The sequence below is a fragment of the Convolutriloba macropyga genome, chromosome 3 (genome assembly GCF_964194025.1).
Source record: "Convolutriloba macropyga chromosome 3, txConMacr16.3, whole genome shotgun sequence".
Lineage (NCBI taxonomy): Eukaryota > Metazoa > Xenacoelomorpha > Acoela > Convolutidae > Convolutriloba > Convolutriloba macropyga.
Window position 1 is genome coordinate 57,482,267 of NC_134470.1, and position 15,952 is coordinate 57,498,218.

The window sequence follows — 15,952 nt, forward strand, 5'->3', positions numbered from 1 at the left end:
TGGTGCAGCTAAATTGGTTCATTTTATGTTTAACTTAGCTTAGTTCATTTCATCTACCTTTAATTTGTTCATTCATTTAGTTTTAATTTTGAAGATCGAATCTTATGATTTCATACTTGTAAATTTGTTTAGTAATGTAACCTTATGAACAAATTGTTAATCAGTTTTGTTAATTTTGTCTAATTTCATTCTTCTCAATTTCGTAATTCAAAATAGTTGACTCTCTCTCTCTTAATTAGAATCCGATTCGCCAAAGTCTTATTTCAGACGTATCAAAAGTTTGGTATCTTTCGCTGAGCGAAATACTCTACAAATAATTGAAAGCGATTTCGCTCTGCCAAATCGACTTAAATTCTGTAACTCGAATAGTTAATTCTAAAGCAACAAATAAAAGCATCAAACCGCTCCGCCAAATCACCCTTAATTGGCCGCTGTAGAGAAAGCTAATTGGTACCACGAAACAACTCATTCCTACAGATTGTAAAACTGTACGACAGAATTGCTCTTGAACGACGGGCGGGTAGAACATTTTTTTTGAACATGCCGAGATTCTATCCATTGACCTCCCGATCCCTAACCAAATCACTGACAACTGGGCCATCAGACACTTCATTTTTATTCGCTGCAAACCATTTATATTAATAATAAGCTTTAATTCGGAGTGAGAGCAATGGAGATCACTCAAAAATGAAGAACGAAAGAGTGAAAAAAGTCACTTGAGAAGTCAAGGAATATTCTAGAAGAAAAACGCAAAATGATCAAGCAAAAAATTTGCATAAAAAAGACCAACATGTTTACAATAATTGCTGTGAAATTCGTTCAAGAGCAATTTAAAAAATTATATTTCGTATTACTATGGAAGGAAGATTACAAGTCGATCTCATGAACTGTAGAACTTCAACTCACCACACTCGCATTGTAAGACAGAGAGTGATCCATAAGCGTGTGGGTTGTCGGGGTCTGTGGCCAGATTCCCGTCTGGGTCTGCGAAATGGAAGCGAGAGGGATTGGGGGTCACAAGGGTGCCAAAAGTGGCGTCACTCCGGACTGCAGTTGAGTCATGTCCAATTTCACTTCCCTATTTTCAGGGTAAAAAATAACGAACAATTTGTTCCATTTTACAGAAACATGACGCTATAAAAGCTCTATTTTACAACAAGTTGTACAATGACTTTTTAGGTTTACAAGACTAAAAGTGTTACAGTCTGACAGAAAAACAGATCACAAATAATTGTCGCTACTTCAGAAAAGTTTCAACTATTTTTCATGCGAGATCTTGTCAACCCGGGTCGAGGTGTCACCACCATTCAACGCAAAATTATGTAAGATAACCGGTGAATGCGGAAAATTTTGTAAGATAAGCGGTGAATGCGGAGAAATTACATAAATCAGGCGGTGAAAAAACCTTTATCGACTGGTAGCGGTGAAATTACATAATTTCACCGCAGAATTTAGCGGTGAAATTACATAAATTCACAACTTTGAACAAAATTGCCCAAATTATGTAAGATAAGCGGTGAATGCGATGAAATGACATAAATTTACCGCTTAAATTATCGGTGAAATTACACAAACTTACCGGTTGTAAAAAAAGTGTTAAAATTGTGTGAGATCAGCAGTGAATGCGATGAAATTACACAAATTCACCGATTAACTTAGTCATGAAATACCATAAATTCACCGCTAAGAAAACGCATATGCTAATATAAAAACAGCTATTTCATTATACGAAAATTCATTTTTCGCATTTGGGCGGAAATTATAACTGATTTTGAAGATGAATTACTGCAACTGTTGTGAAATCGACGCCAAAGAGATAAATTTAATTTACGCTCATAAAACCAACTTTTCATCGCTCATCTTACATATTTTTCCGATTTTTTCTCGACCCGTGAAGTTTCACCCTCATTGTCGCCCTCTTGTCAAGATTCATCAAGTTTTTATTCACTAGGTTATTATTCCATCATTAGTTGCATGGCTCAAAACGGTTTTTGAAAAAAAAATTGTCTGTTTTTCCTTCAGGAATTTGTCAATGGCAACAATAGTTGGACATGACTGGTAGCGGTGTAGGTAGTTGTGGTCCAGACTGGCTTGCCGTCTTGTTCTGGCACGACTGTGACAATGATGGTGAAGTACTGATCGTGGGAGGTGAGGGGACCCTCATCTGTCTCGTACACCCTCACAACTATCTCAAAATTCCGAACTCCCTTATCGTAGTCCACTGAAACAAATATCGTAGTCCACTGAAACAAAAACAAATCTAAACACCCAGTCCAGATCTATGCCTATGAAAATCGGGTGTTTTTGTTTTGTACCGTAAGTTATACATGCAGTTACATAGTAAACAAGGGAGATTAGCATCCACGAGCTTCGCACAGAAATTATTCCAACCTATCAAAAAACCATTTTTATCATAGGGGTATGAGGGTATTTTTTTATCGTATGAGTGGAGAGCAGACAAAAAGTATATTAAAAACAAAATTAAATGAGAGGGTCGATTTGAAAAAGAATTGGGCATTCCTACGTTGACAAAAAACCATTGAAAATTGTTTTGTTCTAGCTTCCTTCAAGCAACAACAATGACAAAATATATATGCACTAGTAATATTGATATATAAATGTCCAAAAATTGAAAAAGTCATAATGACAAGACATAATGTATAAACTGAATTTCTTTTTTTGTAAGATCAAGGAGTCTTTCGAATTTAGAGATGGTTATAATTGCTCATATTGTTTGAAACTCAACATCCGACAAAGAATAATAAGTAAAAAAGAAATATTGTGATTGTTTGATTTCTATGTAAAACAACCGCTTCGAAAAAACTAGCGTTCAAATTCAGGTAAGAAATACAATGAAAATGTTACAAAACGTCAAAGGTACATACAATAAATAAAATTTTGGTCTGATGAAATTAAAACGAAAACAGGAGCACAATATAAACATACTGCACGGATAGCGTGGCTAATAATAAAACGAATACAGCAACTTTGTCCAGTTAAAATAACAAACGGGGAGTTTCCCAATACTTTTCGAGATATATCGGATCTATCCAAAATTTGGAAGCAATCAAAAGCTCATGAAACAACAAAAACATCTTTTCCTTGAAATCTAAAGCACGAAATCTAAAGCGGCTTAAAATTTTGAGCCCGAGATTATTCCACGATAATATCTTTTACCTTGAGTATATTGTTACGATGAGACTGCAGCGCTGAATGATGCTAGATTCGTTAAAACGTCTGTGATTTACATTGATTTGCAAAATCTTCCTGCAAGATGAATAATAGGTTGAATTCAAAATTGTGGCAGTGAGAAAGTAATACACGATTATTGACATACAGCAAGATAAAATGCGGAAAACTTGCAAAGCTCAGAGAGATTTATAAAAATTCTAATCGATATCATTTATTCTATATTTAGACGGATCTCTTAGTTTTCATACTGAAGCGGACTAGTAATAGCTCATAAAATTTGTACATTTGGGCCAATTTAAGTTTGAAAACTAAAATAACAAGGAGGCTCGGAAATGTGCGTACGCACATAAGGTTCCGACCCCGCTCATCCACATTCTTGAGTTAATTGGCTACCAAATGATGAAGAGATAGAGATCTTGGGAGAACATACATATCAATCCATAAACAACCAATGGAATACAATAATGCCACCCTAGAGGGCCGATGAGCGTTGTTGATAATAGGACTACTAGAAAAGACAATAATATAAATCAAACAACAAACATTATTTACGAGCAAAACTCAATGTCTATAATAAATAAAATAATAACAAAATCAAACTCGCATCAGATTAAAAACCTAAACGAAACATTTTAACCTACACTTCATTGGAAGAGATATGAGACTTGTCTTCAATGTGACCGGCTAACAGTTCGACAAAAAGAGCAAAGAGGTTCGAAATAGGTTTCTATCTTTGAAAACAATTAATTTCAACGTTATTAATGACATTAGATATCAACTGTAATCCCTAAAATGTTCATTTATATCTCCATAGGAAGCAATTGAGACACGCAATGATCCAATGTTAAATTGCGCAAAATTTCAAAGCCAATGGAGCCTACGATCCTACAATTATTGTCATAAATTAGACACTAGATAACAACTGAAAGATTTTTCTAGATTCATTTTTACCTCCTAAAAATAACTAGATCTTTGACTGGGGACAATCAGTCATTGGACTACAAAAAAGATAACAAATGAAAGCAACATTCAAGAAGTACATAAATTTTTTTTTACGAAATTAGTTGGTCAGAGCCACAAAAATCATAAGCTTACTCTGAAACCATCATATAATCTATTTGGGTTTTGTTTTTGTAAATAGTATCTGCCATTCATTGAGCCCTGATTTGAATTTCTTGTAAGTAAAAAAAAGTGTAAAAAAAAGCCTTTACTTATGGAAATATTTCGAAAAAGTCGCGCCCCATTAAAATCAGAAAAATTTTTTATCGTAAGGATCCATGGCCAGATCAACATAAGCCCAGTTGCTACTCAGCGTCTAACAAAGTACCCATTTGTTCAAATGGTTGCAAAATAAATCAATTTTTTACCAAAATTTTTCAATTCGTCAAAAATAAAAATGCATTTTGTATAACTGTCGAGTGTTAATTTGCAAAAAAACTGGCAAAATAGCAACTCCATAAGACTCTCGAAAGCAGCGGGTGTAGAAATCAGCATAAAATGAATATGGCCGCAGTTTTAAGGTATCTACTCCCAGCAAATTTAAAATAAGTGGGCAAACAAAGCAAATTTGTTCCCGAAAAAAGTCGAATATTGAAAAATTTAGCAAAAATTTTAGTCAAAAAACTCCGATCGAACAATTCAGCAGCCCTCCTATATCTTTAGAGATAAAATCAATAACAATATAGTAAACAATTGGATTAAATTTTAGTAAAATTGACGAAAATTAGGTTTAAAAAACCCAAAAATGTGAACAAAAACAGCTGAATTACAACAAATATTCACAAAACTTTAAGCCGCGATAACTCCCTATAACAAGCAAAAATTGAAAAAAAATCTATATTCTACGCTGGGAGGGCTTTATAATGACACCACTCGCAACTCTCTACGATGATTATATCGATCGGTCAAAATTGTCTGAACAAAAAAAAACCATTTGAGTATATATTTCTTCCCCCACTAAAGTGGGTCGAAACAAACAAGTAGTCTCTGGAATTGAAGTTTGCACATATTTTTCCGACGAAGCTCATCCATATTTTTGGCTTAATTGTCTACCAATTGAGGAAGAGTCGGAAAACTTTCAAAATTCATGTATTGCCCAATAATAATCGGTGTATGATTTAAAAAAATTGCTTTCAAATCAATTTATTTATTAAAATAAATGATGCCACAATAGATAGCCGATGACACTGGCAATTAATAGGACTACCAGACAAAGCAAGCAGTAAATTCAAATGCCATCAGCATACATAATTTATTACCAAAAACTCAATGAATATTTTTTTCAGAAAATATAACAAAATCAAAACAACGTCAATAAAAGTTAAACAAATAATTTTAATTGGTGCTGAGCTGAAAAAAATGGGATCAGTACTGAAAGAGATTCTGTTACAAATGAAAAAAAGTGACCAAGAACGGCGAAGTTAAAACCTTAGTTTTTTTCGAAACACAATTTCAAATAATGAAAACAATTAGACATCAACTGAAATCTTTAAATAGGTTTATGTTAATTCATGTTTGATACAAATACAATAAAACCAACTATTTTTCAGAATTTCTTACTTCTACAAAACAAACGTTAATTACTTTTGAAAAACAAAAATTCAATTAAAGTTTTCGAGAAAACGGTGTCGAAGCCCTTAAAACGACTATCTATTCCTTAAAAAACAATATATAGTCATTTGCGCCTTCATTGAACACCACTACTGTAATATGCGGCCTCTGAATAATGAAACTAGATAGCCAATAGACAAACGAGAACAAAGATGGCATAGTTACAAAAGAAAAAAAAAATTTTAAGGGAACAATTAATGTAAAAGTCATACAACATTAGCCTTCAACTGATATAATTAAATATATTCCTTTAGTTCTAAAAAAGCGTTCAGATTTGTGATTATTCAGAATATGCTCTACGTCAAAATATGTCACCCATAATAAGTTTTAGACTACAGCAACTGATCGGTTTCCTTGAAACTCTTTAGGAAATCATTAGAAACAGTTGATTGTTCCGAATATTGTGGATTTGTCAACATATTTTGTCTTGTCAGCGTGTGAAACCTACAAAAATTGCTGAAGTACTGGAAAACTTGTGAAGTATTTGTTTTTAGTTATTTGATGCAACTTCAGTCCGTCAAATATATTTTAGGAAATCTTTTTCTAATAACCCAAATTTTTGTTTGGTAAGCTAATTCCGTCAATTTATATTTTGCGAAGTGATTAAAAAACAGTAGCAATAGGAAACTCATAAAAAGTGAATCAAATGCTGCAAAGAATTAGAGTATTCAAAATTTTGAACAATTGTCGGAAAATGGAGCTGTAAGGTTTTTTATTTTTGTTTACTCCCAACTCGCTTCTCAAAAACTTTGAACGACCGGTTCAGATCAACTTAATGGTGAAAAAGACCGTAAACTTTTTACAATAGCATTTGATCGGTTTCCCTAAAACTCCTTAAGAAATCAATTGGACAGGCCATTACTAAAATTTTGTTTCACTTGTTCTGTTGAATTAACCTTAGAAAAAAGCGAAAAAAAAGTGCGAAAATACTTTTAAAATGACAGCGCCTGATTTCAATCAAAATTTTTTGGACTGCAAAAACAACTGTTAGACCAAAGCTCTACTTGTTACTGCTGTTCGTCCATTAAAACACTTAGTTGTTCTGAATATTGTTGATATGGATAATTTGACGAAAAAGTAAATATATCAAAAATAAAAGATGCATTTTGGATAATTATCGGGTTAAACTAGAAAAAGCAAACTTTTATACAAGAACACTCTCAAAGAAGCGCAAAAAAACTAACCCACTATGAAGTTAACGGAAATTGTGCTTTGAGGTGTGTTAATCCTGCGAATTTAAGCAAAGTGGACAAAAAAATCTTATCTCGTGCCAGTTTTGATTTAAAAAGGCAGGCAGCATTTTGACAAGTTCACCAAAAAATTTTGCCAAAAAATTGATCAATGAGTTCAAATACACTCTTTCTTTAGAAGTAAAGCCAACAATACTTTCGTTAACAATTTTATTATTTTCAGCAAAATTGCCAAAAAATTCGCTTAAATATACGGAAAATGTCAACAAAATTATAACCTCGATAACTCCGTGGAAAAAAAAACAATTCCAAAAACTCCTTTAATTATATATTCTACGCTGGACTGGCTCTCTTATGATACCTTTAACGACCCTCTACGATGATTATATCGGTCGGACAAAATTAACTGAACAGAAAACCCATTTGAGTATATAGTTACTGCCTCAACTAAAGTGGGTCGGAACAATAAAACTCTTGTTAATCATGCTGGAGACGAGGACACAATAAAATTTTTAAATGTAAAAAGAAAAAATATCTACGAAAAAAATAGAGGGAAACAACTTCAATTACACCGAGAGTTGGAAAGAAGTTCAGTGCCTCTCAAAAATTAAATTGTGACTTAATTTTGAAAGAAAATATTTTCAATTTCTTCATGCGTATATTGCCCGGGCCGAAGAATTTGGCCAAATTTATGTAAGATCAGCGGCAACTAGCGTTGACAAGTCGCAAAATTCACCGCAATTTTCTTACATAATTTTGCGTTGAATGCGTTGAATTTAAAGACAAAAATTCAACGCATTCAGCGCAAAATTATGTAAGAAATGGCGGTTAATTTTCCAACTTGTCAACGCCAGTTGCCGCTGATCTTACATATTTAGCGTTGAATTTAGCGTAGATCTTACATATTTAGCGTTGAATTTAGCGTAGTTCTTACATTTTTTTGCGTTGAATCTTACAAAAAATCAACGCGTAGTACTCTGGGTATGGGACTCGAACCACTGACCTCCTGTTTACTTGTCACCTCTTTTACCATTGCGCCACCGTACTTTGGATTCCTTAAGAGCCGCAATCCTTATGAAGCGTAGATCTTACATATTTTGCGTTGAATTTAGCGTAGATCTTACATATTTTGCGTTGATTTTAGCGTAGACCTTACACATTTTGCATTGAATTTAGCGTAGAACTTGCATATATTTCGTTGAATTTAGCCTAGATCTTACATATTTTTTGTTGAATTTAGCCAAGATCTTACATAATTTCAACGTATTTAACGCATTTATCATGTGAGAAGTACTGGGAAAAATTTAAATTTTTTTTTAAGTTTTGAAAAAAATTTGAATTCCTAAAATGGACTGAAATGGTTTTTGCACCGTAAGAGAGCAAATGATTATTTTTTGCTGACTTCATTTTTCTCAATTGTGCAGTATAGGGGTCGAAACAGTAAAAAAATTAATTTTTCGAAAAAAAACCTGAAAAAGTTTTGAAATCGTAAAATGGTCTAAAACGGATTTTGCACTACAAAAGAGCATTAAAAAGTGATTTTTCTCACCTGTGCAGTATAGGGTCGAAACAGTTAAAAATTTAACTTTTTGAAACAAAACTTGAAAAACTTGAAATGGTCTCAATTGGATTTTTCACTATAAAAGAGCGCTAATAAGTGGTTTTTTTGCTGACTTCGATTTTCTCACCTGTGAATTATCGGGGTCGAAACAGTGAAAAAATTGACTTTTTGAAAAAACTTGAAAAAGTTTTCAAATCATAAAGTGGTCTGAAATGCAATTCAAAAAATTCAACCTTAAATTTGTAAGATCTAAGCCAAAATTCTACGCAAAATATGTAAGATTGGCGTTGAATGCGTTGATTTTATGTAAGATCTACGCTAAATTCAACGCTAAATATGTAAGATCTACGCTAAAATTCAACGCTAAATATGTTAGATCTACGCCAAATTTCAACGCAAAATATGTAAGATTGGCGTTGAATGCGTTGAATTTATATAGGATCTACGCTAAAATCAACGCTAAATATGTAAGATCTACGCTAAAATTCAACGCTAAATATGTAAGATCTACGCCAAAATTCAACGCAAAGTTATGTAAGATTGGCGTTGAATGCGTTGAATTTATGTAAGATCTACGCTCAAGCGTATATCTTACAAAAATTCAACGCATTCAACGCCAATCTTACATAATTTTGCGTTTTTTAGCGTTGACACCTCGGCCCGGGTGAAAGTATACAACAATGTACCAGTAACGAAACTATTTTTCTCTACAAATAATTTGCCGTTAACAGAAGATAACTAACATGTATGTCTTAACTGCAAATCATTGGCAATCAATGCAAAGAACTGTAATCCACCATCAGTGCCTACCCCACCCGAGTAGAGCTCGGTAGCCCAACCCTGCGCCAACCCGAAATCAATGTCATCGCAACCCGAGAAGTCCACGAGTGATGTGCCGACAGTTGTGGATTCGGTCAGAGCTTTGAATGTGAATTCGGGAATTCCAGTGCACGTAGGTGGGTTGTCGTTCACTTCATCGATTTGGACTGTGACTGTAACTTGGTTTGCAGCATTTCCTGCCCCGTAGTTGTCAGCAGCATCAACCTGAATCAAAGTTAAGCTCACATACATAGACACGCACATACTTATAGGGAGGTGGCCCTAGTAATAAAGATAAAAAACGGCAAAAATTTTGTAACAGATATGGGACGGTCCTGTCAAGTTGGTTTCCCTATGGGACATGAGCCTGGGTTTGAAAAGGCCAGTTTCAAATGTAAGAACTTTATAGCAGACAACTTCTCATCGAGTTCTCAAAACATGTAGTTTTAAATCTTTGTGGATAAAAGCTCCGATGTTCTTAAACTAGAGAATTTGCGCTTCTTGGGGAAATTTATTAATAAGAGAGCACGTAGTTGTCTTTTTCGTTGACGATTTGTTGAAAAATCGCAGCATATTATACTGCTATGATGACATTCTGACCTTGAGAGTGATTGTGTGTGGCGCATTGGCGATTCCGTCGATATCAATTTGTTTCAGAAGGAAGACAGTACCCGTTTGCGTGTCTATCGCGAAATAGGTCGAATCTGAAAATAAAATAACATAACAATTGTGAAATCAAAGTTATCCTTGTGTTTTTCTCTTCTAACAACTGCTCCGCTGTTGAATGACCTTTTCTGTAACCTAATAAAGAAAATAAGTAATAGAATAATGTCAATGGATATTGTCTTGTCACTTGTCAGCGTGGGAAACTACTGAAATCTCGTGAAGTGGTAGTTTTTTGTTAATTGTTGCAACTTCAATACGTGAAATGGGTTTTAGGAAGCTGATTTTGGTCGATATATATTTTGCGAAGTGATTAAAAACTAGAAACAATAGAAAAGCCAAAAAAGTGAATCAATTGCTGCAGAGAATTAGAATTTTCAAAATTCTGAACTGTTGACATAAAATAGAGCTTCAAGTGTTTTTTATTTTTTTACTCGCAACTCGCTTCTGATAACTTTCAAAGACCGGTTTAAATTAACTTAATAGTGAAACCCATTGATAAGATTTTAGCGCAATGATTAGATATTAGAAATGAACATTTTCAGGGTTACTACGTCACGTTTCGGTCAACAAAAGGAATTGTAAATGATACAATTACCTCAAACACCAAATTTTCCGAACTGGAAGCATAAACTATTGATTTTGTTTGAACTACCCTGGCTGAATACCCAGACTATTTCAGTACTGATCTTGCCTATTTAAAAGTTGACTTGTAAAATTAATACTGAAACAGCTTATTTACATCAAAAAAGTTGGTCACTATGTCCAGAAAGTAAAAAAAACAGCTATTCGGAACGTTCACGTTAATTCCATAGTGTGATTGGTTCTGTGAAAATTTCTATATTACGCTGGATAATATATACGGGACGAAACAAGTGCGTTCGGGGTGCAATTCGGGTGAGCGAGGGTTCCGTTGCGGGTGCAACGTGGTGCGTGCTGGGTATAGCAGGTATGTTCTTGACCTTCACATAGCAGGTGACATTCATGATCTCCCTGGGAATTTAGCAGGTACATTTGAGATCTCCCGGGTCACTTAGCAGGTAGATTTTGATCTTCAGGGTCACTTAGCACGTTTATTCAGGATTTCCCGGTTCACTTAGCATGGATCACTAACATCATCCGGGTCTGATTATATTATTATGTGGGTATGCCTGTGGTGTGATGCATTATGGTGTTGATATGCCTGTGATGTGATGTCGTGCGGTGTGAATTTGCCTGTTTTAGGATTCTTTGTGATGTGAATATGCCTGTGGTGAGATGTAGTTTGGTCTGAATATGTCTGTGGTGTGATGTAGCATGATGTGAATTTGCCTGTGGTGTGATTTAGTGACGTGATTATGCCGGTGCTTTGATGTAGTATGCCATAGAAATGTCTGGCAATTGATGTTAAGTCGGGGCTGAAACAATTTAAAAACAGAATAATTTTTAGGATGATAATGGATATACAATATCGTTAATTAGACTGATAATTGCATGATCATGCTTATGAACAGCTCAAAGTTAGGTTATATTCTGAAGTACAATTTGACGCTGAAAAGGTGACTGATCAGTGTATACTTTGACATGAACAAAGTATGTACAAGTGTGAAAATATCTATATACAGTTCCAGTATTTAGACTGGTTCAGTACTGAAATGCTCTGGGTGCTGAGCCCGGGTATAGACTAGGCCTTGAAATAGGGACAAAAACATTAAATTCTCTGTGTTATAGCTTTTGTCGTTTAATTATTTTGTTATGATCATCGAATTATAATTTTTGATACTTTTTTGCCAATGTCTAATTGAACCTGGAGGAACTTCGCTTTTAATTGCTTCATTCTGCAGTTTCCAAAATCTTTGAAAGTTTTTTTTGGTCAAGTTCTCCAACTGATTTCTCGCGTTTTCTCGTTCAGTGTTCTCACTGCGGCAATGGAACTTCCGTTTTGACGGAATTCAACCCAATTTTCAAAGAACTTTTTTTAATTAAAAATGAAATAAATCGATTGTAAAAGGTTTTCCAAAAATTTTACAGAATGCTAATAGGAACGACAAAACATTCAACTCATAATGTCATGGCTACAATAATCTCTATGGAACTGGGAGTTTTTGCTTTCTCTGCAGATATTGAAAATTCCATGCTGCAATTTTGAATACAGTAGAGCCAATTTTGTAGAAAGATTTTGGCAAATATTTGTTATTAATGTAACAATTGAGGCAACGTTTCAAGGGTAACTGAGCAATCGTCTCGATTAAATTATTTAAGCAGTTATTATGTGCGATAAGAAGTCGGAATCTTCGATCCATTTGTTGCCAGTAACTTTGTTATTTACAAACTTGTTCAATATCTTTTTTACAAGCAACACATAATCTAAATGCCAAAATCCGATTTAATTCTTACACTTTGTTGCGTATTCATCTAAGAAATCGCGCACACTTAGTTTCACCCAGTATGTACGTCGTATCAAAATTGATTATACTGAGTAGATAACATGCCAATATCAAATGTTATTTTTCATTTTTTTCAATGTGTTAAGGCTTTTTCAGTCTTGTAACAATTAAAAAAGAAGAATTTTGAAGGCGCTTCTGATAGTTTCCGATAAAAACAAAAGCAAAGAAAAATAGTGAATCGGAAAAATCGGGAAAATTCCTGAGCATTAAAGAACAGACCGGAATGCGCCACTGAGCGTCTAATTGGACGTATTTGGTTGAAATTTTTAGACAGCAAGTCCAAATTCGTTTGATACCTATTATCGGTCAAACACAGTCTTTCCATAAGTCAGTGGCTCCGGTGACTAGAAAAGATTTTTCGGGTAACAGTTTTGTTTCTTTTTCAAGGTAATTCGCCTCTATCATTTTTCAGTTGACGATTTTTCTAATCTGAGGTTGTGTTTTGTACCTACCAATAACAATATCAGTGGATGCGACCTCGGTGAGGGTGTAATGGACACTCCTTGAACTATAGTCGTATTGAAGTACCACCCCGTCATCATCAAAGGCAGTGAACTGTGTGATCAAACTGCCCACCTGTGTGGCCTCACTCATTCTCACTGCATTTGGGTTCGCAGCTAAAACAATCAAATTTTACTATCGAATTATGTTCTATCAAATTAGTAGCTTAATTTAATGAATTTACAGATTTTTTTGCCCAATGAAAAGAAACTTGATATATCTCGCCAAGACATGCGTCATTTTGATTTTTGCTATAAGATTTGGGATACGTCAGACCTTGAACTATGAAAAGACCATCATCGACCAGAAGAGGGTATGAAAGACCATGCTGGACCAAAAGAGTCATGAAATGAAATTTCTAGACTTTATAAATCACCTGAACATTTGCTCAACCCAAAAAGTTACGCCGGGCTTTTGCTCGACCCAATTTGTGTAACTCTTTTGGTACATTCGCTTGACCCAAAAATTTCAGCTGGTGTTTTGTTGAACCAGAATTGGGCGCTGGATTTTTCTTCGACAAAATTTAGGTAGGAGTAAAAATTGCGCCGAGAAAAATTCAAGCTGTAACTCAAGAAAATACCTTTTCATGGGTCATTTTTCCTCAAAATAATGAACTACAAAAATTGGGTCGAGCTATTGTCAAATCATGGGTCGACTAAAAATCTTTTTATGAGTCTGCATTTTCGCCTAATATTTTTTGCGCAAATTTTTTCCTCACTTTTGTTTATAAGGGAGTCAGCATCTATGCCCTTCATCTTTTGCGATTCTGAAGAAACATATTAATCTATCAAAAATCTGCAATTTTTTTAGTATATTTCAAATTTCCTTTCTTTCCTCTCACTGCGCAGTGATATGACTGCAAAGTATTCGTATGGTCATATATTTCACGTATATGTTAGCAACGAATTATTAATGGACATATTTGTGCAAAACAGTCCTCAGAATGAGTAAATTGAGAATTTTTACCTATCACAAGACTTAGTAAGAGGAATATTACGGATGGTTTTTACGTACGATGCAAGAACTGGCAGGTTTGAGGATCTGAATTTAAATTGCCATTTTTAAAAAATGGCTCCTTATTTTCTCCTAATTGCCTTGATCTGGGGGGGGGGGTATTTAATTCTCTTTGTCTTCGTAAAAAATATGAACTTAAGAGAGTTTCCAACGTTGCACGACATAGTAGTTTGGAATTGCCTTCTAAAAGATATTTGAAGTCTTCTAACTGTAATTCTATAACATCAGAATAAGATTATTGCCAAAACATTGGTCCAATTTTTAGTACATTAAGAGAACAGATACAAAGGAAACTATATAGTTTGACCACTAAATCCACATTTTTCACCACCAAAAATTTCAGCAATTACCTCGACCCGCAACATTAAAGCGCTTACCAATTGTAGGGCTATTGTCATTGCTAGGTGTGATAGAGAGATAGAAGAAGTTCCTGGCTGTATACTTTGTGTCTGTCACTGCTATTGTCACCACATAGTGATCGGAGAGAAGTCTAGTTGCCACGTCTGTGTCCAGTTCTGCCGCTCGCAGCAACTTAAAACAATTTTTTGTTGGAATCTGATTTCTAGAAGTTTAACCCAACGGCAAAATACTCTATATGCCAGAAAATCCAATGCCGTGATGCGCAAGAAGCCCCAATCTGATTGTTGTTAATCCGTTGGGTAGTATGAATATGTATCATGTTTCATTGTATATTTGATGTTGACACTCCGCGTTTATTAGTAGATAGTTTTATTGGTTACCTTCCAAACCAATCGCCAAAAATTTCAATTAGAAAAAAAACAGCGAACAATTATAGGTCTGAACACATCAGAAATATTTCCAATTAAGCGCTACCCTACAAATTTTTCACAGACTGGGAACCTTATGCTGTCCCGACATCTTCCAGTTGTTGAGTTAAATTTGGGATATAGTTTGTGCAAAGATCTAAAAATGGTGCCAAGGACAAATTGAATAGAAACCTCACGCGATTTATCACGTTTTTGTATTCCCGAAAAAAAAATGGTGACCATTCCAATTCTTTTCACGTTTCCTGCTTTTTGAATTTATAAAACACTTAAACACTTGAAAGGGCATTGGATATCTTATTACTAGGATACATTGAAATTAAAAACTAAAAATTGGGCAACGTAGGGCGGAATCAATAGCTACGTATAAAAAGGCGAAAATATGACAACGAAGTTTTTATGTAACACAGAAAACTTTTTATACAACACCTACAGTTGTAATTAATTCTTTTTGTAAAAATGAGGATCGCGTCATTTCGTATAAAAGAGTTTTATAGGAACGATTGATGTTCAAAACTGAGAGAAGAAATTAATACAAAAAGAGATTTTAGCTTCTGTTTCAAGAATCGTCCGGCTGTGTATTGTTTGTTTAATAATAATAAAAATAATAATAAAGGCTTTAGGGATTCAGTCCCAGGGGTTTCATAAGTTCCCTGTTTGGTAATTACTGTCACAGATTCAGTTTGTTAAGGTCTCTGCAGTCCGAGCAGTTGCAGAAAATCCTCCAAGTGCAGACATTGTTGAAGTCATATTTTTGATCGAAGTAAAATGAGTAAACATCAGAAAGCTTCCCCTTGATATTCGGTGTTTCGCACACATCTCCTGAAAGATACCGGCCGAATAAATTTGCGAGGTGGGCAGCCCTATACCAGAAATCACTTTCTTGCTTTTGCAACTTGTAAACTTTGCATTTATACTGAGTGATTTGACCAGCTCTGGTAATTTGCTGTTCCCCAACGCTAACGTAGTTCCTCCATTCAACATCAATTTTGTTCTTAACGATGGATATGAAGGTTAATAGTACATGCAGCTCGTGATAAAGAGAGAGGGGTAGACGATTCAGGATTTGCAAGCTGGTCTTGTAGTCAATGTCTTTTCTATTGAAAATCCATTTAACCGCTCTCTTCTGCACGTTTTCAATGATTCGCAGATCGGTTTTGCTAGCCTTGAATAGGATAGCTCCATATGACA

At 34.6% G+C, this 15,952-nt stretch overlaps 1 protein-coding gene across 1 annotated transcript in view; it reads right to left on the minus strand.

Moving 5' to 3' along the window:
• LOC142336674 (protocadherin Fat 4-like) overlaps nucleotides 1-15,952 on the minus strand; it is a 172,603-nt gene that overhangs the window by 75,032 nt on the left and 81,619 nt on the right. The window contains exons 11-16 of the mRNA XM_075385584.1: nucleotides 14,354-14,507; nucleotides 12,914-13,078; nucleotides 9,973-10,076; nucleotides 9,297-9,597; nucleotides 2,057-2,221; nucleotides 907-1,047 (exon numbers count right to left, since the gene is read on the minus strand). Coding sequence (XP_075241699.1) covers nucleotides 907-1,047; nucleotides 2,057-2,221; nucleotides 9,297-9,597; nucleotides 9,973-10,076; nucleotides 12,914-13,078; nucleotides 14,354-14,507 — 1,030 coding nt within the window. The remainder of the gene's footprint in view (nucleotides 1-906; nucleotides 1,048-2,056; nucleotides 2,222-9,296; nucleotides 9,598-9,972; nucleotides 10,077-12,913; nucleotides 13,079-14,353; nucleotides 14,508-15,952) is intronic.